Source organism: Syngnathoides biaculeatus, chromosome 22 (assembly GCF_019802595.1).
Source record: "Syngnathoides biaculeatus isolate LvHL_M chromosome 22, ASM1980259v1, whole genome shotgun sequence".
NCBI lineage: Eukaryota > Metazoa > Chordata > Actinopteri > Syngnathiformes > Syngnathidae > Syngnathoides > Syngnathoides biaculeatus.
In genome coordinates, this window is record NC_084661.1 from 4,625,222 (window position 1) to 4,651,634 (window position 26,413).

The 26,413-nt window shown below is 42.3% G+C and overlaps 1 protein-coding gene across 1 annotated transcript in view; it reads left to right on the top strand.

The window, feature by feature from the left end:
- ryr2a (ryanodine receptor 2a (cardiac)) overlaps window positions 1–26,413 on the top strand; it is a 407,989-nt gene that overhangs the window by 365,469 nt on the left and 16,107 nt on the right. Inside the window, 3 exon segments of the mRNA XM_061810997.1 lie at window positions 12,950–13,106; window positions 15,674–15,738; window positions 15,807–15,907. Coding sequence (XP_061666981.1) covers window positions 12,950–13,106; window positions 15,674–15,738; window positions 15,807–15,907 — 323 coding nt within the window.

The window sequence follows — 26,413 nt, forward strand, 5'->3', positions numbered from 1 at the left end:
AGGGCAAAGTTTATAAAACAATGGTGAGGTTGGCCATGATGTACAGATAAGAGATGGTGGCAATGAAGAAACAATAGGAAGCAGAACTGGAGGTAGCAGAAATGAAGATTTTGAGGTTCTCGTTAGGAGTGAGCAGGTTGGATAAGATTAGAAATGAGCTCATAGTAGGGATAGACAAAGTTGGAGATTTTGGAGACAAGGTTCGAGAGAGCAGACTTAAATGGTTTGTAAACGTTCAGAGGCGAGAGATTGAGTATATTTGTAGAAGGGTGCTGAGGATGGAGCTGCCAGGCAAAAGAGCGAGAGGAAGACCAAAGAGAAGGTTGATCGATTGAGTGAGGGAAGACATGAGGGGAGTTGGGGTTGGAGAGGAAGATGCAGGAGATAGGCTAAGATGGAAAAAGATGACATGTTAACGGGATATATATCATTCTACTGACCGTGTTTGGAGGAAGACGAATGATGAGTTCCATCCCAAGAACACCATCCCCACTGTGATGCATGGGGGTGGTTGCATCATGCTTTGGATTTTTTTTCTACACATGGGACAGGATGACTGCACTGTATTAAGGAGAGGATGACCGTGGGCATGTATTCTGAGATTTTAGGGAACAACCTCTTTCCCTCAGTCAGAGCATTAAAGATGGGTCGTGGCTGGGTCTTTCAAGATGACAATGACCCGAAGCACACAGCCAGGAAGGAGTGGCTCCGTAAGATGCATATCAAGGTTCTGTCGTGGCCTAGCCAATCTCCAGACCTAGATCCAATAGAAAGCCTTTGTAGGGAGGTGAAACTCCGTGTTTCTCAGCAACAGCCCAGAAACCTGTCTGATCGAGAGAAGATCCGTATGGAGGAGTGGGCCAAAATCCCTCCTGCAGTATGTGCAAACATGGTGGACAACTACAGGAAATGTTTGACCTCCATAATTGGCTACTGTACCAAATATTAACATTGGTTTTCTCAGGTGTTCAAATTCTTATTTACAGCTATATCACACAAACAAAGCTTTAAAATACCATACATTGTGATTTCTGGATTTTTCTTTTTTTGATTATCTCTTTCTCAGTGGACATGCACCTACTGAAAATTTCAGACTCCTCCATGATTTCTTAGTGGGAGAACTTGCAATCAAGCAGGGTGTTCAAATACTTATTTTCTTCACTGTCGGTACAGCAAGCAGTGATCAGAGGAGCCAATGGGTGCGCGAGGGATTGCACGATATGTGTTTTTAATGTTAGTGTAACAGTGGCCTTGGGTGTTACTTACCCTTGTCGGACATTTCTCGTGCTGCTTATATTTAGGGAGTTTGTAATTAAATTTAGCTGTGTTATAATCTCCTAGGATAATAAGTGGTGAATATGGGTGTTTTTTCTTAATCTCGTTTACCTGCTCAGCAAGCGTTAGCAGTGCTCCGGTCATGCTAGCTTGAGGCGGAATGTACACACCGACGAGAATCAAAGATGCGAACTCATGTGGGGAATAAAACGGATTACACTTAAAAAAATAATGACTCCAAAAGCGGGCTGCAGTGTGTGCTGAGTCAATTATTAAAGATGCATGAATACATTTTTATTAACTTGATCAGATGTTGGGGGGCATTTGACTGATTCCAATTTATAATGATGCTATTATAATATAAAGCATAACGTATTATAATACATGCCCGGAAAACAACAAATTTTATCAAAACTAAATATTGGACTGTCGGATCAAGAATTAAATACTATTGCCAATCCATGTGCAAGAAATACTATATAAGGGCTCGACAGCTGCTGTGTGTGTCTGTGTGTGTGTGTCTGTGTGTGTGTGGGTGTGTGTGTGTGTGTGTGTGTGTGTGTGTGTGTGTGTGTGTGGATGTGTGGGTGTGTGTGTGTACGCGAGTGTGCATGTGTGTTTTGTAATGGTTGGAGGGGTGCATTCTGTCACCCGGAAATTTTACAACTAATCCCCCATAGTCAGCCATCCATAGCATTCCAAAGAGCTCTGTTTATTCCTATTAAGGATAGTGGTGGAGCCGTCACCTTTTCTCCTGGAAGGGGACAGAGACTTATTTGTGTGGAAAGATGGAAGAAGGTCAACTGGAGCAATGGAACTTTTCTTTCCTCAACACCCATTTTTAGAATTAATGCCTCGTGAAGACACTGAATGAGGAAAATCTGTGTCGATCTCTGTGTCCTTTCAATTGTTTGACTTATTTTTGGCCGTGTGTGTGTTTGTGTGCAAGTTTAAAGAAACGTCATTAATGGAATTACATCCATCCATCTATCCATTTTCTGAGCCCCGTAGCCCCACAATGGTCATGGGAGTACTGGAGCCTATCCGAGCTATTTTAGGGAAGGGTACACCCTGAACTGGTTGCCAGTCAATCGCAGGGCATATTGAAACAAACAACCATTCACATTCCACATCTCCAATTAATGCATGTTTTTGTGACGTGGGAGGAAACTGAAGTGCCTGGAGAAAACCCATGAGAGGCATGGGGAGAACATACAAACTCTATTCTGCCAGGGTGAGGATTTAAAGCCCAGTCCTCAGAATTTTGGGGCCAAAGCTGTAATCAGTCATGCCACCTCACATGATCTCTTCTTTTTCTTTTCCTTTCGGCTTGTGCTGCGAGGGGTCGCCACAGCGTGTCTTCTTCGTCCATCTAACCCTATGTCATGCATCTTCCTCTCTAACACTCAGTGTCCTCATGTCTTCCCTCACAATAGTCCCACTTAAATAAAAAGAAATGCCATGATTTAAAAATTGTTGTAATGCAGACAAACTTATTTGTATAGCCCATTTTATACACAAGGTAACTCAATGTGCTCTGCATGATTAAAACCATTTGAAAACAAAGGAAAAAACATTTTAAAAAATTAAAACAGGATACTGTGCAATAAATATCATTTAAAAATGGAATTACTATAAAAAGCAACAGGAATTAGAAAAGCTTTCAACCTGGATTTAAAAACATTCACACTTGGGGCTGACATCACTTCTGTTGGCAATTTATTCCATTTGTGTGAAGCATATTAGCTAAATGCTGCTTCACCATGTTTGCTTTGGACTCTGCGCTCCACTATTTGACCTGAGTCTGTCGATGTCAGAGCCCTAGTGGGTTTAGTCCAGTTGGAAGACCATTACGAATAATTAAGTCTATTTGAGATGAAAGGATGGATGGGTTTCTGGTCTGGGTGACACATAGAAGCCTTCACTCTCTATATGTTTTTCAGATGGTAAAAGGTAGCTTTAGTAAATGTTTTGGAACTCAGGGTGGAATGAATCAGAACAGCAAGTTTTCAGACTTCGTCTTTGATTTTTAAAGATAGTGAGTGCAAGTATTCACCAACAGTAGTACTTTTTTCTCTATTCCCAAAAATAAGTGAACAGTTCTTTTTATTTAGTTGAAGCAAAGTAAATGTATTTGTATAGCGCATTTCATACACAAGGTAACCCACTGTGCTTTACATGATTAAAATGCTTTGAATAGAGATGAGACATTTGAAATGGGAAAAAAACAATGAAAACGACAATATATATATATATATATATATATATTATATATATATATATATATATATATATACAACAAATTAAATAAAGTACGATTAAAAAATGCGTACAGTGGAAAATCGTCACTCAAATTGGAAATACTCTGAAAAGCATGAGAAAAAAAGTTTTCAAGGCTCGAGAAACGTCCATCTCCATATCGTAGAACTGGGAGAGGTCCGCTTATAAAAACCTCAGCATCCAAACCTTGCACTTTTGTTCGGAGATCAATGAAATTTCGCTTCAGTACCTCTGATTGCTGCTTGAGAAAATCCAGGGCCCCTGTGTGTACAATGACAGATTTCACACTTGGGTGCTAATCAGTGATCTCCAGGTTTTTGTCAGAGATATCAAACACTGTGTCATTAGTAAAACAGTACTTTGGTGTTCTTCTCACTGCAAAAGCATTTCACATCCTTGATGACTCCATCACCAACTATGAATGTTTGGGGTCCCAATTTTTTCTTGGAAGATTTAATTTCATACCTTTCAGTGGTTGTGGAGGATGAGAATTCTTGGCCAGGGTCTTGTAAAAGTGGCTCATATCTATTTGTAAGTCCGCTATCAATGTTTTGCACAGACTCACACTGTTTTTTTTTTCTTGCTCTTCGCTGTAATGAGTGGCTGCTCACTCGAGGTTGAGGGAACCCGCAACGCAGCCCAGCCGTATTCCTCGGTAATCTCCTGCAGCTGTTGTGTCTTACTTTTTAGATGTCCTATATCTTTGGGATTTGCTCCCAGTAAATTCCAGGGAGAACTACTGGTGGATCAGTTATTGTTTCCACAGTCCACATCTGTCATCATTGCTGAGCTAAGTGGCTGTCTGTTAGCACACATATGCTCACCATTTTGAGACATTAGTAGAGTGGTTTCATTCCTCGACTGTCCATTTATATCCACATAGACTTCAAGACGTCAGATTTTTTATTCCAGAATTTACATCCTCTGCAGCAGTCAGCGATAATCTTCAGGAGAGAAGGGAGATATCTTGAGAGCTTGTCTTTTTGCTAACACCAGGCTTGTGCTATTTAGCAGGAGATGCTCACGTAATGATGAAACAACTGATTATCCACACAAAAAAAAGAAAAATACAGTCCTACAGATTTAAAAGTATCCAGGAGTTGCTGGTTCTATTTTTTTTATTAGAAGAAAGACATGGTTTTCAGCAAGAAAAAAATGTCAATAAAGGTAAAATAAGCAGAGCAAGGAAAAATGTGTCTGCACCCAACAAGAAGTGAGAGAGACTTCATTGGTCAACTCTGAAAATTTTGGCTCAGTGTGATTTATAGTATCTGCTTTAGACAGTGACACAACACCTCAATTGAACTGTAGTTATCTGGAGACACTGCTAATTTTAAAGTTTTGAAGAGTTTGATCCAAGGGTAGTATATACAGGCTCAACATGAGGCGAACAAGAACGGCCCTTACGTATATATAATATGATAATAATAATATAATATAGTGAGTCACTGACCTGCGTAGTAAGCTATTTTTTTCAAATTTGTTCTTGCTCTCAGGACATAAAATGCTTGCTGTCTCTACTATGCCTTCTTTAAGAGGCTTTTGCCAGTTTGAATGTCAGTAAATAACTTGTCTTCGTGTTTGCTTCTTAGATGGAAGATGCTCAAATAAACGTGTTTTGCTGAGCCTGTAAGCTCGCTACCAACCTGTCTGCAGCTGCCGTACGTTCTTGTGTTGAAACGTTTCTGGCGTAATTAGCATGCATGTAGAGACTGCGGATGTTGTATTCTTTTAAAACCACAATGATTTCTTGGCAAATAAGACATACAGCCTTGGACCGGACTTCAGTAAAAAAAAATATTTAGGCATCCATTTTTTCTTAAACACCCAGCACTCACTGTCGATTTTTATTTTCCTCAAAATTGTTGTTATCGGTTGTGATCTGACCGATAACTGGAAATGGCTCGCACACCGCTAAATCAAGACACCGCACCTACTGTGCCACCCAGTGTTGAAATTCCTGTCATAACAAGTGAAACTGGAATGAATGCAATCATTTATATCAAAACTTAATTCCCTACCAATCTTTGGTGGGTCGGATTAAAAAGACCAACAGGACGGATGTGCCCCGCTGGCCGGAGTCTGCCCTCCTATGCTACACCTATAATAAAAAATCATGTTAATTTACCTTAAAAATAAGCATTCAAAGTCTACATAATGTAAAGAATAATAAAAAATTGAGATGATTTAGCTTTGCCGTTGAGCAATGATGTGAAGAAAAAGGTGTGTGGCGAGCTCAAAGGCATCATGGCGTCATCAGAGCCGGATGCACGCACACAACTTAATTCCACTAACATTAATTGTTAAAATAATCATCCATATGTTCTCATTGTGTTCAAACTGTAGTTGGTTACACATCACCACCAAGCTTGTATCTTTGAACTCACTGTCTTGATGTAATCACCCGAACTTGATGTAATCAATCTAACAGATGTAAACAATCAAACAGTCAGACACACTCACACGCACACTCATCATGTGATTCACTGAATAAAAGGAAGCTGCAAGGAGACACAAGTTGGAGTTGGTTGGAAGCAGGGAAGTCCTGTCGCTCCCCTTGCAGCAAGTAAAACTTGAAGCCTTGTCTGTTCGCCTTCTTTTAATAGAGTCAGGCTTTTAAACCTGACATTAATAAATTCCAGAAACTATGAATTCAAAACAAACAACATTGACTTTCAATGTTTCGTGAGGTACCAATCCAAGGATGTTTGCATTTGACGTCTTTTAATAATCTTACGAATTGAAGTGAGCGACAGCCTGACAAGTTAACACATTTTCTGGATGATTGTTTTGAATAAATTCGGAAATGTCATGGAATTTCATCAGACCTTTTTTTATTCTGGCTGACAGAATGGTGTCTGCCTTCTCCCCTACATCGTAAACTGCTCCTGCAATGTCATGTGTGTCCATCGCCGCCAGCTCATTTGGCTGCCCCTTCGAAAGATCCTCATGGTGCTCCTGAAGGTCAAAAGATCCTCGTGGTGTTCCTGAATCAACTTGTCAATGTCCTCAGCCTTTCCCAGCAAAACAGTTTTCATTACTTCAGGTTCAACCTCCACTTTGAGCCTCTCAAAATCCTGTCGAGCAGCAGCAGCATAAGCTTCTTTTTCATATTTCTCAAGAATTTCTTGTTTTGTTTTGATGGACAAAACAACTCTCGTCTTCTTCTGAGTGGCACTAGCCATCAATTTCTTTGGGGCCCATGGTGAAAAAAGATTAATAAATCTGCAAAGAAGTTGTACAGTGTGAGTGTGTGCGGGCGTATGACAATGGATTCGGTTACGAAGATACAAGAAGTTCATCACGGGTTTTACGTCCAAAAAAAAATAAAATTCACGTCGCTCCTAGTTAATACAGAGATGTGTGTACCCACAGTAGTTGAAGTTCCACCGACGCTTTGCAGGTTAACGGTGCCGGGGACGGGCATTGTTAACCCGGGGCACGACCAATCTGGTATGGTATTCTTTAGATGAATGCTCATATTTGTTTGGCACAATTTTACGGCAGATGCCCTTCCTGACGCAACCCTCTGTATTTATCTAGGTTTGGGGCCGACCTACAGATTCCACTGGCTTGTGCCCCCATAGGACTGCACTAAATGGCCACCTACATCTTTATTAAAAAATAATGTATTCACGTCATGTTAAAGCATATTCCATTTCTTCAATCCTATAAAGTACTATCCTAGAAAGACTTACAGTAACACACGCTAATAATTTAGAATTACTTGTTTTTGTTCAGAAAATTGTAGAACCATTTCCACAAAACAAAGAAATCCTTTCAAATTTGATTTCAAATTTTAAACTATATATTTATACTTTAAAGTATACAAATGCATCCAAAGAAATAATTTAATACACTTACCAGTCGTAAGATGGGTAAAGTACCTCTTACGGTCTACTGACTTTGATTAGTTAATTATTAATCTGAAGAAAGACATTCTCAATGTTGAAAAATTACTAATTTACAGATAATCCAGTTCAAAGTACCCAATAGAGCACATGCTACGTGATTATAGGATGCATAAATGGGCTGTTTAAAATAAACTACATGCACTAATTGTTATTTGGATGCTCTTTGGCATTATACACACACACACACAGATCTTCTGGTCACGACTAACACGGAAACATTCTTTAGTTTTAACTGTATGATTCCAATTTCTCCCCCAAATCTTTGTCTACTTGGTGATTTAAAAAGTATAAATCTTATAAATAAATATGCTCAACCAATAATTGTAATGGTAACGCTCACTCAAAAAAAAAAAGCACACACACACAAATAAACATACATTAGCCAATGGCAAAACTTAGTCATAGAGTATATAACACGAGAAAATACCTCTGTAATATCATCCTTCGGTGCTGAGAAGGTGCCTGCTGGCCCCACTCTGGGGGTATCCTTTTGGTCTTCGGGTGAAAGATTGTGGATTGTGCTGCCGGGACCTGGGCCTGTGTCCTTGTCTTCCATCTCCCTAAAGCACTCTGTTATGGTCATTGACCCTCTCTTCCTCGGATTGTGTGGGGTCCCGACTAACTTGAGGCTTATGGCAGGGTGTCAGTGCCTCCTGCCTCAATGGGCCCACCTTCTATCCGCTCTTCTGGTCAGTGGACTATGGTCAGTTTTGGTGGGGATGGGGGCTTCCCACCTTTTCTCTGTGGTATGTTAGTCAGTCTGGACATGCACTCAGACTAGACGTATGCCACACATCGGGTACATTCACATCTCATTCAGGTACCCCTTGGAGACTGGCCATGATGGGTGAGTGCCAGGTCGGGTAATGTATGCTTTTCTCATAATGAATGCACCACATACATTCACACATTCTTTAGGGCCTAAAGAATAAAGCCTAAAGTTTAGGCAGCTGGTTGGCATGAGTGGGGGTGACAATTAGAGGTCATTATTGCCTTGTGCTCCACCTAGGCTGCCCTTTGTCAATGATTCTCTTCACAACTTTTATAGACAAATTTTATTGGTGCAGCCGAGGTGTAGAGGGTGTAATTAAATACAAATAATTAGAAATAGATGTGTAAAATGGATTAATTATTGCTAAAGATATTGAAATCAGCCTGGCTTTGCATGATCAGCACGACAAGAGGAAAGATGAGTGCTCAGGCGGTGATTGTTCTTTGGGAAAAAAAAAACAACTGTTCCTTAGTATGTTGGTCCTTGATTTTGTGTATCTGTACCAACTTCCAGATGGCAGGAGCTCAAACAGTTGATAACCAGGGTGTGTACTGTCCTTAATAATTTTTTGAGCTCCATTGAGGCACCGAGAGGATTAAATAACTGCCACGAAGGGAAGAGGACTGCCAACATTCTTCTGTGCTGGTTTGATTGTCCTCTGAAGCCTTGGTTTGTCTGCTTCTGTGCAGCTCCAATACCAAATGGAGACACAGAATGTCAGAAGGCTCTTGATAAATGAGCACTAGAATGCCAGCTGCAACTTTGTGTCTAGGTTGTTTTTTCCTGAGGACTCTCAGGAAGTGGAGACGCTGTCTTCATGACTGCAGAGATGTTCTCTGTCCAGGAGAGGTCCTCAGACATCACGACTCCCAGAAACCTGAATGTCAGACTCTCTCCACACACTCACTGTTGATGAAGAGCGGAGACGGTTCAGTTCTATTCCTCCTGAACTCCACAACAATATCCTTTGTTTGTTTAGTGTTTAGTGTCGGATTGTTTTCTATGCATCAGGTTGTAAGCTTCTGGGCTTCCTCTCTGTTGGGTGTCTCATCTCTCTTCGATGTCAGACCAACAACTGTTGTGTCGTCAGCGAACTTGATGATGTTATTTTTGTGGACTGGCTCCATTTGTAGTGAGAGTACAGGACGGGGCTAAGCACACAGCTCTGTAGTGAGCTGGTGGTCAGTGTATGAGTGGAGGAAAGGTGGGAGCCAGTTCTCACAGTCAGGGATCTGTTGGTCAAGAAGTTGTTGATCCACGTGCATGTGCAAGTAGGAAGGTACAGGATCTCCAGTTTAATCATCAGAATGTCCGGATTGACTATGTTAATGGTTGAGCTACTCTATAATCCACATAGAGCATCCTATCATTTTTCTGCAGTTCCAGGTGACTCAACACAGCATGCAGAGCTCTGCCTATGGCATCCTCTGTTGATCTCTTCACCTAGGATGCGAAGTGATGGTCGTCGAAATTGGCTGGGAGGCAGTCTTTGACTTCAGAACCAGACTCTTCAAGCACTTTGTAATGACAGCTGTCAGGGCAACAGGGTGATAGCCAGTAAGGCTAGTTAAGGGTTTATTTTTTGGGGATTAGAATTATTGTTGTAGATTTCAAACTAGTGCGGATGACTGCTTGGGCTAGTGAGAGGTAGAGGATCTTGCAGAAGACGCTGGGCAACTTGTGGGCACATGCTCTGAGCACCTTGCCTGGTACTTTGTCAGGGCCAGCAGCTTTCCAGGGGTTCAGGGCCAGGAGCACACGCCTCACATCGTGCTCCTGTACAGTTAGTGGAGAGTTACTGGAACCTAGCGGGGATGGGAGAAGCAGTGGAGCAGCTGAGTGTCGCCAAGATGATTCAAACCAAACAAAGAAGCTTTTGAGCTCCTCTGCCAATGACTCTCTTGTGTGTCTTGGTTTGTGAGGCTCCATAGACCCTGCCACACCTCCCAAGGTCATTGCTGGCAAGATGGGACACTATCCTCCCATTTTTATTCATTTTTTTGTGTTTTTGATACCTTTTTTTCTGTTCAAGTCAAGCTGTGCTGTGAAGAGCTGGTCCTCCAGGGTTTCTGATTTTGAAAAACCCTGATGCTTTTCGTCATGCACACAGTTTCCATACATAACTTTATATAGTCCAGTAGAGCCCCTGTGTACAAACAAATCCCAATCAGTTTGTTGAAAGAAGTCCTGAGGTTCACTGAGTGCATTTTCTGTCCAGGTTGTAACAGCAGTCTTTGTGGTGGGCCTGAATCTGCTCCTGAGGGGATCGTTTGAAGGGATAAGCAGCAGGGAGATTAAGTCTGACTCACCAATGTGGGGAAGGGGTGTGGTTCTGTAGCTGTGCTTAATGTTGGAGTACACGTGGTCGAAAATGTTTCCACCCTTGTTGGATTTTTAACATCCAGGTGGAACTTCAGGAGTACAGTCTTCAGATCGGCCTCGATTTGCTACAATATAAACGGCCTTATGGTGGGCCTACTGCTGTTCATTGAAGATGTTCAGCAATAGAAGGAACACAGTTTTAGCGTAAGCATCCGGTGGGATGCAAACACCCATGATGATAGCTACACTTAGCTCCTTCTGAACGTAAAAGGGCATTTTAACAGATGGACTCAATGTCTGGTGATGTCAATATTCACCCTGTGGTTACACCATTTGTCATACACATACACACAGAGCCTCCCACATCTGCAGGGTGTAGCCTGCACGCTAGCATCGGGAATGTTCAGGTGAAGCCAGTTCAGGTTATGATGAGGGCACAGCTATGGCGAACACTGTGATTATTATAGTTGTTATTCCGGCTCATTCATTTGTTGGCATTGGATCTGGCGCTGGTGAGCTACAGGCTTGGTACTCTTGATACTCTTGGTACGCTTTCTCAAGATTCGCAAAAACACAATGTCCACCCCCTTTTCTTCTGGTTCTGCCCGTAAACTAGCTGGAGAGCTTTTGCTTGAAAATGTTGTCAAGAAAAAATATTTTTGTAATGGACTACACCAACACATTTCCCAAAATGTTGATGGTGATTAGGCCAGGCGTTATGCTTTGGTGGATTCTGAAACAGGAATGGGCAGCAGCTGCTTTTCTAAAATTTCTCAGAGGAAGGGAACGTTGCAGATTGGGAGGTAGTTATGGAAACATGGGAGTTTGTCCAACCAGTCTACATGTACTTCGTGGACTTGGACAATGCGTTCGACCATGTACATCAAGGGCAGTCACAAGGCTGTCCTTGGTGTATGGGGTACCAGACATCGTCAAATGGGGTTTTCAGCCCCTCTACGATGGGTATCAAAGTTCTTTCTGCATTGTTGGCATTATGTCAGATGCATTTCCTGTGAGAGTACTTGTCCACCAAAGTTGCCCTTTGTCACCGATTCTGTTCATAATCTATGAACAGAATTCTAGGCACAGCTGAGGTGTTGAAGGGTTTGATGGCCTCACTATTTCATGTCTGCTTTTTGCCGGTCATAAACCTAGATCTTCAACTTTTACTGGAGGTGTTCTCAGGCGAGTCAGAAGGGATTGGGATTACTATCGGCATCTCCAAATCTGTGCCTACAGTCCTCAGTTGAAAAAGAGGTGGAGTGCGCTCTCTGAGTCAGGGATGAGATCTTGGGGTCTTGTTTATAACAACTTGACCGGGAGAACAATAGGCAGATTGGTGCAGCATCTACAGTGATGCGGGTTCTGAATCTGTCTGTCATGGTGAAGAAAGAGCTGAGCAGGAAGGCAAAGGTCTCAATTAACCCGTCGGCTATCCCACTCTAATCTAAGGTCATGGGGTGAGGGTCATGGTTGAAAGAACAAGATACAAGTTCCCTCCCCAGTCTGTCAGGCTTTTTTTTTCGTTTGTTTTTATTCACATAAATCACATGATGTGTGTCTGCATGTGCGTGTGTGTGTGTGTATTTGTCTGTGTGTGAAACTGTTTGATTGATTAAATCTGTCTGATTCACGACTGTTTTCAGGACATTGAGTTCAAAGGTACAAGCTCGGTGTTGATGTGTAACCAACTACATGTACAAAATGAGAACATGTGAATGATTTCTTTAACAGGATTTATTGTCAGTGTACATTGTCGCACTGTTTATTTTCAATCCACTGCTTCAGATTCGCAAAAATTAGCGTGAGCAATGAGACGGCGGTTTTAAAGTCAAATATATGTCGGTTTTAAATACACAAGATGATCTTTTTTTATGCTTGTTTTATTTTGCAAGTAATCTCAAACTGAGTGACACGAAACAGCTTGAATTCTTTTTTGAAGAATTGGTCACTATATGCCCAAGCAATGCTTTTGTGAAATGAGTTGAACTGAGGCCAGTCCCACCATACAGTACTCAAATCTCAACTTTGAGCTTGCAAGACAAAACAAGACAGGGAATACCTTTTGGGCATAACAACAAAAGCTATATTTGGGACAAGCACATCACCACTCAATACCAGAAGAACACTATACAGTGAAGCATGGTGTTGGCGGCATTGTACTTTGGGTCTGGTTTTTCTCAACTGGAACTGGGGTTTTAGTCACTGAGTTTAACTCCAGAAAATTATCATCACATCATGGTTAAAATAATCCTATAATGAAAAACTACTTTAATAATCTGTATAAATCATTGCATTTTTTAAATTTAATAAAGATCCACATTTTAAGTCCAGCAAGTTACATTCACATTCTCCCACCCTTCCCCTTGTCCTTTTTTTCTACCAGTGTTACATGTTCCACATGTATGTAGGTGTACGAGCAGGGGGAGGCATCGGTGACCAGATTGAGGACCCAGCAGGCGACGAATATGAGATGTATCGCATCATATTTGACATCACCTTCTTTTTCTTTGTCATTGTCATCCTTCTGGCCATCATCCAAGGTGAACCATGCAACCTAATTGCAAACACTTTTGCACAAGTACAACATGTCAATGAGGTTATTCCTTAACCTATAAATGTATTTTTCAGGACGCATTAATGACCATTTGCCTTTACCAATGTATTCATCACTTGAACAGCATCACTCAAAGCACACATCTTTTCCCAGCTCCCAAGGGTGTTTAAAATGAATTTGACCCCCCAAATACAGTACAACACAGATAAAGCGAAGAAAATAACTATTTGAAAACCCTGCTTTATTGCAAGTTCTCCCACTTAGAAACCATGGAGGGGACTGAAATTTTCATCCTAGGTGCATGTCCGGTGTGAGAGAGATAATCTAAAAAGAAAAATCCAGAAATAACAATGTATGATTTTTTTAATGATTTATTTGTGTGATACAGCTGCAAATAAGTATTTGAACACCTGAGAAAACCAATGTTAATATTTGATACAGTAGCCCTTTTTTTGCAATTACAGAGGTCAAACGTTTCCTGTAGTTGTTCACCAGGTTTGCACACACTGCAGGAGGGAATTTGGCCCACTCCTCCGCACAGATCTTCTCTAGATCAGGCAGTTTTCTCGGCTGTCGCTGAGAAACACAACGTTTCAGCTGCCTCCAAAGATGTTCTATTGGGTTTAGCGCTGGAGACTGGATACGCCATGCCAGAACCTTGATGTACTTCTTACGGAGCCACTCCTTGTTTTCCTGACTGTGTGCTTCGGGTCATTGTCATGTTGAAAGACCAAGCCATGACCCATCTTCAATGCTCTGGCTGAGAGGAGGTTGTTCCCCAAAATCCCATAATCCATGGCCGCGGTCATCCTCTCCTTAATACAGTGCAGTCGTCCTGTCCCATATGCAGAAAAAAAAACCCAAAGCATGATGCTACCACACCCATGCTTCACAGTCGGGATGGTGTTATTAGGATGGAACTCATCATACATCTTCCTCCAAACACGGTGAGTAGCAATTATGACCACAAAGTTCCATTTTGGTCTCATTTGACCTCAAAACCTTCTCCCATGACTCCTCTGTATCATCCAAATGGTCATTGGCAAACTTAAGACGGGCCTTGACGTGGTGGTTTAAGTAGGGGAACCATCCGTGCCATGCATGATTTCAAACCATGACGGCTTAGTGTATTACCAACAGTCAACTTGGAAATGATGGTCCCAGCTCTTTCAGGTCATTGACCAAGTCTTTTCATGTAGTCATGCGGTCATCCTCTCCTTAATACAGTGCAGTCGTCCTGTCCCATGTGCAGAAAAACACCCCCAAAGCATGATGCTACCACCCCCATGCTTCACAGTGGGGATGGTGTTCTTAGGACGGAACTCATCACATCTTCCTCCAAATACGGTGAGTGGAATTATGACCACAAAGTTCCATTTTGGTCTCATTTGACCTCAAAACCTTCTCCCATGACTCCTCTGTATCATCCAAATGGTCATTGGCAAACTTAAGAGGGGCCTTGACGTGCTGGTTTAAGCAGGGGAACCTTCCGTGCCATGCATGATTTCAAACCATGATGTCTTCATGTATTACCAACAGTCAACTTGGAAATGATGGTCCCAGCTCTTTCAGGTCATTGACCAAGTCCTTTCATGTAGTCCTGTGGTGATTCTTCACCTATCTAAGGATCATTGAGACCCCACGAGGTGATATCTTTCATGGGGCTCCACTCCGATTGAGATTGAACATCACATTTAGCTCTTCCATTTTCTAGTGATTGCTCCAACAGTGGACCTTTTTTCACAAAGCTGCTTGGCAATTTCTCCGTAGCCCTTTCAAGCCGTGTGGAGTTGAACAATTTTGCCTCTGGTGTCTATGCACAGTTCTTTGGTCTAGGTCATATTACAAGTTTGAGTCTTACTGATTGTATGGGGTGGACAGGTGTCTTTATGCACCTAACGACCTCACACAAGTGCATCTGATTAAGGATAATGCATGGAGTGGAGATACTTTTAAAGGCGGACTAACAGGTCTTTGAGGGTCAGAATTCTAGCTGATAGACAGGTGTTCAAATACTTATTTGCAGCTGTATCACAAATAAATTGTGACAAAAATCATACATTGTGATTTCTGGAATTTTCTTTTTAGATTATCTCTCTTAGCGTGGAGATGCACCTACAAAGAAAATTTCAGACCCCTCCATGATTTTTAAGTGGGAGAACTTGCAATATAGCAGGGTGTTCAAATACTTATTTTCTTCACTGTAGGAGAGACTGACAAAAATTTGTGACAGAATAAAAAGAGCATTCCCAAGACAGCCGAAGCACCAGGCAGTGAAGAGTCTTTTGAGATTTGTTTAACTTGCCTGATATTGGAGCTACACACATCCAGGCTGAAAGGCACAAAAGCACAAACCTGTTCCTCTGCATTTTCGGGGGAGTGGGGGAGCATTTCAGATATACAGTAGACAATGCATAGCATATACAAAGCAAAATCCTGTTAACTATTTGAAGGGCTGCAAACACATTATCTTTAGTGCAAAAAAAAAACCAAATGAAAGGTCCACTGACTCAAACTCGTGTTGAAATTTCACTGTTATCTGGAAAATCCTAGGTTTAATCATTGACGCTTTTGGAGAACTGCGGGATCAACAAGAACAAGTGAAAGAAGACATGGAGGTAAACAGCAAAGACAAACAAAACATACTCAACTGCAGCAGTGAATAAGTGTTTTTCTTCTTTTTCAGACAAAATGTTTTATCTGTGGAATAGGCAATGACTACTTTGATACCGTGCCTCATGGCTTTGAAACACACACTCTCCAGGAGCACAACTTGTCCAATTACCTGTAAGTACATCCAAAATACCCCCAGGGGGTACAGTGGGAATGCCTGATCTCAACTGATCTCTGAAGCTAAGCAGGGTCAGTCCTGTTTAGTACCGGGAATGGATACCACCTCGGAATACCGGGTGCTGGGCAGTGGGCCAATCACCTCCAATTGTAAAAACGTACAGATGGCAGAAACAACTCCGGCCTATGTGTGTCTCATGGCACTGAAAGCGTGAACTAACTGACCAACTATATCTAAGATTTTTGAATTATTTGTGAGAAAGACATATTTTGAAAATGATATAAAACGCAGACACCTAATGTTCAGAAAATTAAGGCAATATATAGGTAAGTCATTTTCATGTGATTTGAGAAAATATGAAAAGAAATACTAATTCAGCAATATTTATGCTACCTTGGTTTTATGTGTATGAGTAAATATTTCCTCTGCTGAAATTGCCGTTCTTTGTATTATTTTCAGAATGTTATTGATCATTGAAAACAATAATAAAAAACAGAATGGAAAAACAAAAACAACAATATAGTGAAGGCAATCGTTGACAGAGCAGCTGGTGGTAGACCATTAGACCACATGTCTTTCTTGAATGGGATGGGAAAGAAAAATATGCATCGCAGCAATGACAAAAAGCGTCATAAAAATCATGTGAGTCACACAGTTACATAGAAACGTGTAAATGATCTCTTTTAAACCCATTACATTTGTCTTTATACAGTCCCTATAACAGTTAAGATGGGCAAAAGTTATATATAGTCATATGCATATCTCAGAAATAACACAACCCATTTTGTTTCTTACCTCTTCAGACACTAAGACGCATTTGTGTTAGTTTTCATGGGAAAGGCAAAATAAAGCAATGGGAGAAGAATCCTCCAGAGCCGAAAGCAAAATTAGTATCTTCAGAAAACATGTTGCAGTTTGTGAACCTTCATTTGGGACATCTAACAATAAAAACACTTTGGCATTGAAAAGTTTGTAAAGCATTGTTTTAGCATATTTTAGAATACAAGGAGCACTCAGGTTAAAACGGTCTCGGCCTAAAATCCTTTGACTTTACAATGCCCGTCGCCCATCCACCATTTTGTCTAGCTAATGTGCATAATGCTTGTCCGTGTTTGTCCGCCGGGAGTATCTTGGCAATTTTTGTACTCTTTTATTGAGATTATGGCCCAAAAAAAAGAAACCTGTGTCTTTTAGCAACGCTTCTGCAGCCAAAAGAAAATCCATTTCCATGGAAACAAAGATCAAGATCATAAAAAGATCGGAGAAAGAAAAGACACCGACGGTAAAGAGCTAGGCTTCAGTCGGTCGACCTTGGTGACAATTATTAAGGACAAAGCCCGTATTTTACTGCATGTGAAGGGTTCGGTTCCCATGTCGGATACAGTGATCACAAAACAATGGTCTTTGATACTTATCGAGATGGAGAGTCTCCATATGATATGGACTGAGGACAAGATTCCTTCGCAATACCTAAGCACAGCCTCCCCTACTTCTTCTCCATCCATCTCTCAGGAGTAATGGTAAGTATGGTATGATTATGTAAAGTAGAAAGACTACAGTCAATGGTGGATGACGTCAGCAGGCGCGACGAGAGAGGACACTAAGGAAGTGTGCTAGCAGCAGATGGGTTGGCAGTTGAAAAGCGGAATAAATATCACCCACATTAAAAAGATTGTTTTTTATTTGATACACAGTTGGACTCACGTCTACGTTATTCAATAACACGACATGGTGTCAGAAGTCTTGTAGTTAATGGACCTAACAGAGTTTTGTTTTGCACGGTGGTGAAGAAAGAATGAGTCTAAATGGAAGTAACGACACCGGTGGAGCTACAACACTAATTTCCGCCAGACCGAGCGCTACCTTCAACATCGAGCCACCGGAGCCCTTTGAGTTTTCAAAGCCCCAGGAATGGGAGAAATGGATCCGGCAATTTCAAAGTTTTCGCTAGGCAAGTAACCTACAAATGAGCTCTGAGGGGAACCAAACTAATATGTTGATTTATTGCATGTGAGAGGAGGCAGATGACATTCTGCTTGGATTAAACCTGTTGGACCACCAAAGACACATACAAAGAAGTGAGAGGGGGATTCCAGACTTTTTGTGTTGTGACGGAAAATGTGATCTATGACTGCGCCAAGTTCAACATGCGCTATCAGAGAGAGGGAGAAACATGGATTCGTTCATCACTTCACTTTATGCCCTGGCAGAGCATTGTAACTACAGTGTGTTGCACCAGGAACTGATCAGAGTCAGAATTGTGATAGGCATGCTAGACAAGGAGTTGTCTGAACGCATGCAGTTGGATGTAGATCTAACTTTGGATAAACTCATATGAATGGCTCTGCAAAGTGAGGAGGTCCACCTGCACCACTGTTCCCTCTAAGGTGCGCACAGGGGCAATTGCGCACTCATTGCACAGTCTCAGTGCACAAGAAAACCTATTTAGCGCAGTGAACGCACTGCAAATTAATTAGATTTTTTTTCTGTCATTTTGCTATGTAATTCAGTGAGTGACAGGTGTTCACTAAGGCACACGCTATGATGGAATTACACTACGCAGCCAGTCATCTCATTGACAGTACGTGCGCATGTGCTTGGCTCTTAAACACTCCATAACATAAGCGGCGGTAACACTAATGCTAACAACCTCATATCATGGCGAAACGAGCGGCCAGTGAATGTGATACATCAACTCCCCAAACCAAAGTATAAAAAAAGAACTGCGGTTCCTTTTAGATGGAATGGCTGTTGGAGTATGGGCAAATAGACAAACAAGCGGTGAAACTGGGTGAGATCTTTTCTTTTTCAATTGAGAGGGGTCTGCTCTGCAAAACATGCAGTGACGCTAATGTTGTGAATGAGTTTACTGATGGAAAAAAAAATGGGCAAAATGGAAGCTGGACTGCTTCAAGCAACACATCCAGCAGAAAAGTCATTCGAATGCTGTTGGAATTATACAGAGACTCAAGATGGGAAAAGCGATAGGTACATTATTGCAGGAGAGTGCAAACAAAGGGAGAAAAAGAACCAGCTGTCACACAAAAAAAAATCTGACCCTGAGCAATTTAAAGTTCTCATTGACAATATTTTACTTGCCATTAAAATGAATGCCTCAACGCTGTTCAGTTCAACAAATCCATGATCACATGGCAAACTATGTGAGTATACCAGAAAGCTGGCAAGGCAAAAACTATGCTTTTGAATTTGTGAGTTCCATCAATGAGATATTGCAGAATGAGACTATGTATAAGGTTAAAAATGTACCGTGCCACACCCTGATAGTAGATGAGAGCACAGACATAACAATACATAAAATGCTAGTCATATATATCAAATTTAGGGAGGAAAAAGATGTCAGCTATAAAACTTTGTTTGGTGGCATCATACACCTGACAGCATGCACTGCTCATGATATTGTGCAGGCAATAACTCAGTTTTACTCCAAACATGAACTGGACATGCAGAGAATGGTAATACTGACCTCTGATGGTGCCTCAGTAATGCTAGGAAAACACAATGGAGTTGCAGCTTTGTTGAAGCGCCACATACCACACCTAACTGAACAACCTTGTGTGGCCCATAGAGGAGACTTGGACATTGAAGATGCCTGAAAAGATGTGCCTTTGATGAGAGATGTGGAAACTCTTCTTAGAACTGTATATTCCACTTTCTCTCGGTTCACTGTGAGGAAGGGCAAATTGGAGGCCTTAGCATAGATTCTTGATGAAGATACACTGTCATTCAGGCCTCTGAATCTAGTGCTATGGCTATCGCGACACCAAGCTGTGAATGCTGTTCTGTATAACTACAATGTGCTTGAAGAATACTGCAAAAGAGAATTCACTGATAACATAGATCCACTGGCAAAGTTCTGCTACAAAAAGCTGAGTGATCCAAAATTCAAGGTTACTGTCACTACTCTTTGAGATATGTTTGGTGAGCTACCCCAACTCTTCCTCACTTTACACAGATGCAACGTGACTGAAGGACACTGCTTTGCTAGAGCAAAGATTGAGAAGTTACGTTCTCAATACTTGAAGAAGAAGGATGTGCAATGGAGTGAGCGTGTCAAAGAGGCAATGGGGACCTCGTCAGCTGATGACAGAAATACTGATGATTACATTTTTTATTAGTAAGCTCTGTGACCACATGGATGCTCGGTTTCCAGAGGATTAGTCAAAGGAGTGGTCTGCATTGACATTGAGGCATTGAGCTCAGACATCATTTTGACTATAGATCAGCACACATTGCTACACTGGCAAAGAGGTATGAGGCCATTCTTCACCACCCACAGTCTATGGAGGCCATCAACAGTCAATATGCTGACTTCAAGTACATAATGAAGCAAAAACTTAAACGGGATAATCAGCACATTCTCAGATATGGTGACTGCAGCACTTAAATATGAGGAGCTTAAGGAGATCTCACAGCTTTGAAGTGACACATTTGGACCGACCGATGCGCATAAAGTCAATGCCTAACAAGTTGTTCTGTACGAATTCTATACAATTCTATAGATTTCTATAGAATTTCTATAGAAATTTTTTTAGCAGGGATGTGATGCCCAGCTACATGCAACACTGGAGAAGATTCAGCAGGCGGGCATCACTCTAAACAGTTGACAAGTGTGACCTGTTGAAGACGGAGGTGACCTTTCTGGGCCATGTTGTCTCCACCAGCGACATAATTCCTGATCCATGCAAGACTGAAGCCATCTTGGAAATGAAGAAGCCAACGACTGTAACAGAGCTGAGGAGTTTTCTCAGAATGCTCAACCAGCTTGGGAGGTTCGTTCCGTGACTGGCTGAGAGGGACGAGCTTCTGTGGGACCTCCTGTCAAAAAAGAACTGCTGAGTGTGGAGCATCGACCAGGTGTGCACCTTTCTAGACTTAAAAGGAGGCACTGACGTCTACACCGGTGCTGGCCACGTATGATCACAAAAGAGTGCAAGGTCTCAGCAGACACGTTGTCGTACGGACTTGGAGGACTACTGCTCCAAAAATGGGATGGGGGTGGAGGCCAGTAGCCTACATGTCTCGGGTTCTCACACCTACAGAGCAGAGATACGCGCAAGTGGAGAAGGAAGCTCTGGGGCTGACATGGGCTTGAGAAAGGTTCTGCAATTTCCTCATAGGGAAACATTTCCAGATTAGGACAGATCGTAAGCCACTCCTGAGTCTCCTGGAATTGCAGTCATTGGATGCTCTACCTACTTGGATCCAACGCTTCAGGATGCGACTTATGTGCTATTCTTACTCCATCACTCCCGTGCCAGGGAAGTGGCTGTGGACAGCTGACACACTGTCACGAGCTCCTGTTCAGAGGAATGAGATGCCTGCAGACAAGCAGCTCTTTGAAGATACTAATATCTATGTGGACATGATGATGGAGAACCTGCCTGCAAGCGTTGACGACCTGGAAGAGCTGAGGGAGCAGCTGAGGAGGGACAGTGAGTGTGCACGTGTGATGCAGCAGTGTGCGGAAGGCTGGCCTGTCATCAAGCTCCAAGAGCCATGACTTAAGCTGCATTGGGGAGACCAGGCGTTCCTCACAGTGCAGAATGGTGTCTTGCTGAAGGGACAGAGGTCTCTTGAAGAAAGCAGGCGAACCCTATCTGGCCTTACTTGCTTATAGGAATAACATGGCAAGGATGCTTTGGACGACAGTGCCAATCCTTCCAGCCTTGCTAAATTTAGCTATTCCAGATCGTGAAGCTGTTCGGTTGAAGGAAAGTAAGAAGAGGGTGAAAGATGTGCAACGCTATAACCTGCAGCATCGTGTATGGAACCTCGAGGCACTGGAACCAGGTCAGGAGGTGTGGGTCAAGGATCAAGGAACAGTAGGGTCCATCATCAGTAGTCACGTCACCCCACATTCGTATATAGTGGATGAATCCCAAGGAACCAAGAGACAGAACCGTAATAATCTCACGCCCATGAGAGCCTCACCGGAGCAAAGTTGCCCCGTTCCCAGTGAGCCTTCCCAGAGGGGCGGTTCAGATCAACTGACAGAGGAACTGCCACTGCAGAACCTTCCAGACCCACCATCTACTCCTACTCTCAGAACCAGGTCTGGGAGAGCTGTAAGGATTCCAGCTAGGTTGGATTTCTGATGTTGTTTAGAGAAAGAGACAATGCAGGAACTCCAAAAAAAAAAAAGTTGGAATGTGATGTGATGTGTGCTACGTTTTTGCATTGCAAATGTTAGCTGCAGGATTCTTGGTCGAGTTATTGATTTGTTGAGGTGAATTGTTCAAGCTAAGGCTAAAATATTGTGCCTGTGCTTGATTGTCTGGGGTCGGTATAGACAGGAGCAGACCTTATAGCCACGAGGCAGAATAACCCTCAAGGTGTGTTGAATCATTGGCAGTCCCCCCCCAATGATTCTAGAAAGGGGAGATGTGGTGTGATTGTGTAAAGTAGAAAGACAACAGAGTCAATGCGGGATGGCATCAGCAAGGCTCGACGAGGGAGGATGCTAAGGAAGCGTGCTAGCAGCAGACAGGTTGTCGATTGAAAAACGGAATAAATATCACCCACCTTAAAAAGTAAAATTGGACTCATGTCTACGTTATTCAATAACATAACACTAAGTTTAGCATCTTATTCGTTTATTTCAATTTATTTATTTTTTTTATACAGTCTTTTGCCGAAAATTCAGACTTTAATGGTGATGTCCGACTTACAACTGAATTCAAATTGCATTACCAGTATAGGAATGGAACTCAATCGTAACCTGAGGACTCTGTATTTATTTTTTCCCATGACCTTTTGATGAATAACAGCTGTCAATTATTCAAATCTAATCTAAATATTTAATGATTTGCCAAAGAAGATTGAGTGAGCCAAGTCTTACTGTCGTTATTGATCAGATTAAATGAAAATCACCCATATACTGCAAATTTAATTCTCCATGTCTACAGTCCAAATTATCCAGCCATGAATCCAGTTACTTCTGCTTATCCAAGGTGGAGTTGAAGGGGCAGCATCTTAAGCAGGGAAGCAAAAACTGCCCTCTTCCCAGCCTCTTCGTCCATCTCCTCCATTCTGATTGGACATGCCTGGAAAACCTCACCCGGCAGGCGCCTGGAAGGCATCATAAGCAGATGCCCGAGACCCTTTATCTGGCTCCTTTCGATGTAGTGGAGCAGAAGCTCGACTCTAAGGCCCTTTCAAATGACGGAGCATTTTACCCTATCACTCAGGGAAAACATAGACATCCTGTGGACGAAACTCATTTTGACCACCTATATCCACAATCTTGTTCTTTCAGTCACGACCCAAGGCAAAGTTTTCAATTTATCGTAGATCGACCGATAAATTGAAAACTTTGCCTTGTGGCACAGCTCCTCCTTCTTCACCTCAACAGACTGATACAGAGTCCCCATCACTACAGAACTACACCAGTTCGCCTGTCAATCTCCCGATCGAATTTCATTACTCGTGAATAAGATACTTGAAGTCGTCCACTTATGGCAGGAACTCTCCCTCAATCTGGAGAGGGCATTACACCCTTTTCTGACTGAGGATCATGGTTTCATATTTGGAGGTGCTTATTTTCATCCCGCCCATTACACCCTCAGCTGTGAACTGCTCTAATGAGAGTTGAAGATCATGGTTTGATGCAGCAATCAGAACACCATCATCTACAAAAACCAGAGACATAATACCCATGTCTCCTTACTGGACCACCCACCTCACCTAAGAACAAGAGTTGACCTTACTTGGGTCTGGTGGGTAGTAGTACCACTAGGCAATGCTACAATACTTTGCCATTGGATTTGGGAAAGAGGGAGGCTTAAATAGCGGTGGTAATGCTTGATGGAGAACAGGTGTTGAAAGAGAGAGGGGAGGGGGAGAGAGCACAAGCATACTGTAGGATAGTAGATGACAGCTTCCATGGTAACGTCTGTTCACAGGGGTGCTGGAGAGGATTATCCTTTGAGAAGTTGAAACTCAGATTAGGGAGGAGCAGTGTGGTTTTCATCCTGCCACTGGAACATTGGACCAGCTCTGCACTCTTGGCAGGGTCTTCAAGGATGCATGGAAGTTGCCCAAAAAGTGTAGATATGTTTTTTTGGACTTGGAGAAAGCCTTTGACTGAGTCCCACAGGGAGTCCTGTTGATGCACACACACTATAATGTAACCAGCTCTATGGTCAGTGAAATGACACAATCACATCCTCACAGAGAAGGGCAGTTACAGGACAAACACACTCAATAATAAATCAATGTCTTACCTTATGAATTTCACCCTTCTTGGTAAATTCCACGATGACTTTGTCATAGAAGCTTTCTGACTTGATCTTCTGAAGCATCCTCTGTTCAATAGTCATCATTCCAAAGTCAGACAATCTCTGCTGTCCCACGGCATTGCGCTGATAGGTTTTGATCCGTTTTAGTTCAGAGAATGTTCTTTTCACTGACGCAGTGTTGGATGGCAGAACAGTTCACAGTTTGTAGAGCTGCGGCATACCATCGCACATGTGATTTGAACACATGATAGGGGTAAATTCTGAGACATTTTGGTTTTTTCAGATCAGGAGACGCAACACTTTCAGCTCACTGCCCAAAAGCACATCATCAAAAAAGTGTTCATATGTGTACCCGAGAGAGTCAAATGTGCTCTCTGGAGAAGCTTGCTCATACAAATGGAACCCAGAAATGCCATCTTCTCCATAGGTGAAAGACATTGTTGCATTTGGGAATCAAATGACTCCAGCCATTTGAAATAGTTCTTTATATTCCTTTTTCATGTCATCTTCATCTCGGCACCTCTTTGCCACCTAGTTGTTGGACCAGAGCAAAAATATGTTGAAATTCCTTTTTTGCAACTGTTCTGGATTTCTCTCGATTTGACTCATGCAGTAGCCAACGTCAAAGCCTTTGGTTTGCACGATGGTGAACAGCACGTCAGTGTGTGAAAAAACATGGAAAAAAGATGTGGCTGAAATACGACTTTGGGGTCCCCTAAATATTGCAGAAAGCAGCCTGCTGAAAGAATGGACCTCTCGTCCCAATCCAAGAGGTTGTTCCTAATGTTATTATTCAGTTCCATAGTCTTCTACTTTTCTTTTCGGCTTGTTCCGTTAGGGGTCGCCACAGCGTGTCATCTTTTGCCATCTTAGCCTATCTCCTGCATCTTCCTCTCTAACCCCAACTGCCCTCATGTCTTCCCTCACCACATCCATAAACCTTCTCTTTGGTCTTCCTCTCGCTCTTTTGCCTGGGAGCTCCATCCTCAGCATCCTTCTACCAATATACTCACTCTCTCGCCTCTGAACATGTCCAAACCATTCAGTTCCATAGTGCTTTGTGGTTATCTTTTGTTGTGTTTACTAACCTAAATGTGTAGTTCCACCTCGTTAGAGGACCTTGGAGGAATCGCCTCTTCACAATGCCATTGAGATCCTTGGTACGCTTTGTAGAAGTAGCAAAAAAGTTACGACTGGCCATTTGAAGTGGAAAAGAAAACTTTGCAGTCTTTGATAGTGCTGCACACTTGTGTCAGCACCAAGTTAAAAATGTGGCCAATGCAATGCACGAAACAACAAGACTGGTATAAATCCTTCACCTTGGACTGCAAGCCAGTCAGCTGCCTCGACATTAGTGCGGTTCCATCATTTGTCTGACCGTCAAGCTTGTCAGCGAATTGCATTTCATCCACAGCGGCAAAAACATGCTCTGTGATGACCGCCGGCTGTTCTGTAAGTGCTGACATAAAAAAAAGCCCACAAATCTCCGTTCCACTCATCAAGGAGTATAGCTACAAAGCTTGTATTTTTGATTTTGGATTTTATCTCATTCAGCACTACACTAACCACAGCTTGAATCAGATAATTCTGAATGTGGCATGCCATGCCAGAAAACACAATACATGACTCCAAATGATGGCCAAGCCTCTCATCATATTTCGTGGGTAAATGGGCAAGTTCAATGGAGTGACCACACCTTACTCTTCAGCGTGCCCTCGAAATGCCTGCTCCCGTGTCCTAAGGTAGAAAACGATATCCACCAGCCTCTTCAAACATGTCCCGGTTATTTTTGACCTGCGCGCTGTGGTGCTCTGTGGTAAGTCCCAGTCCCTCATTCAATTTATGCTCGATACATGTGTTTCAAATGTCTGCAGTTTTACCACACAAAGTACGTGCAGAGATATACGCTTGTGCTTTCTCATACCAGTGTGAAGGTTTTTTAAATCATTATAACCTTTCGTAATCCAGACTGTGTGTTCCGAGGAACACACAGGACAAGGCCAACAGAACAGTTTGCTAAGCTGTGGACAGCCAGCTAGCCATTTATGTTTCTCGTACGTGCTGGCTTAAAAGTGACTGATGGAATTCTTCCCCGTTTTCATTATGACTACTTCAGGAGTAGGCCGACCACTTAAAATTATGTTGTCCTTTTCCTCAAAAGCTTTCTGGGAAAACGGCACTGAATGTAAAGACTGAATTGAATTAATTTCACTCATTGTTACTTGCAATGGAAAATGGAAACCA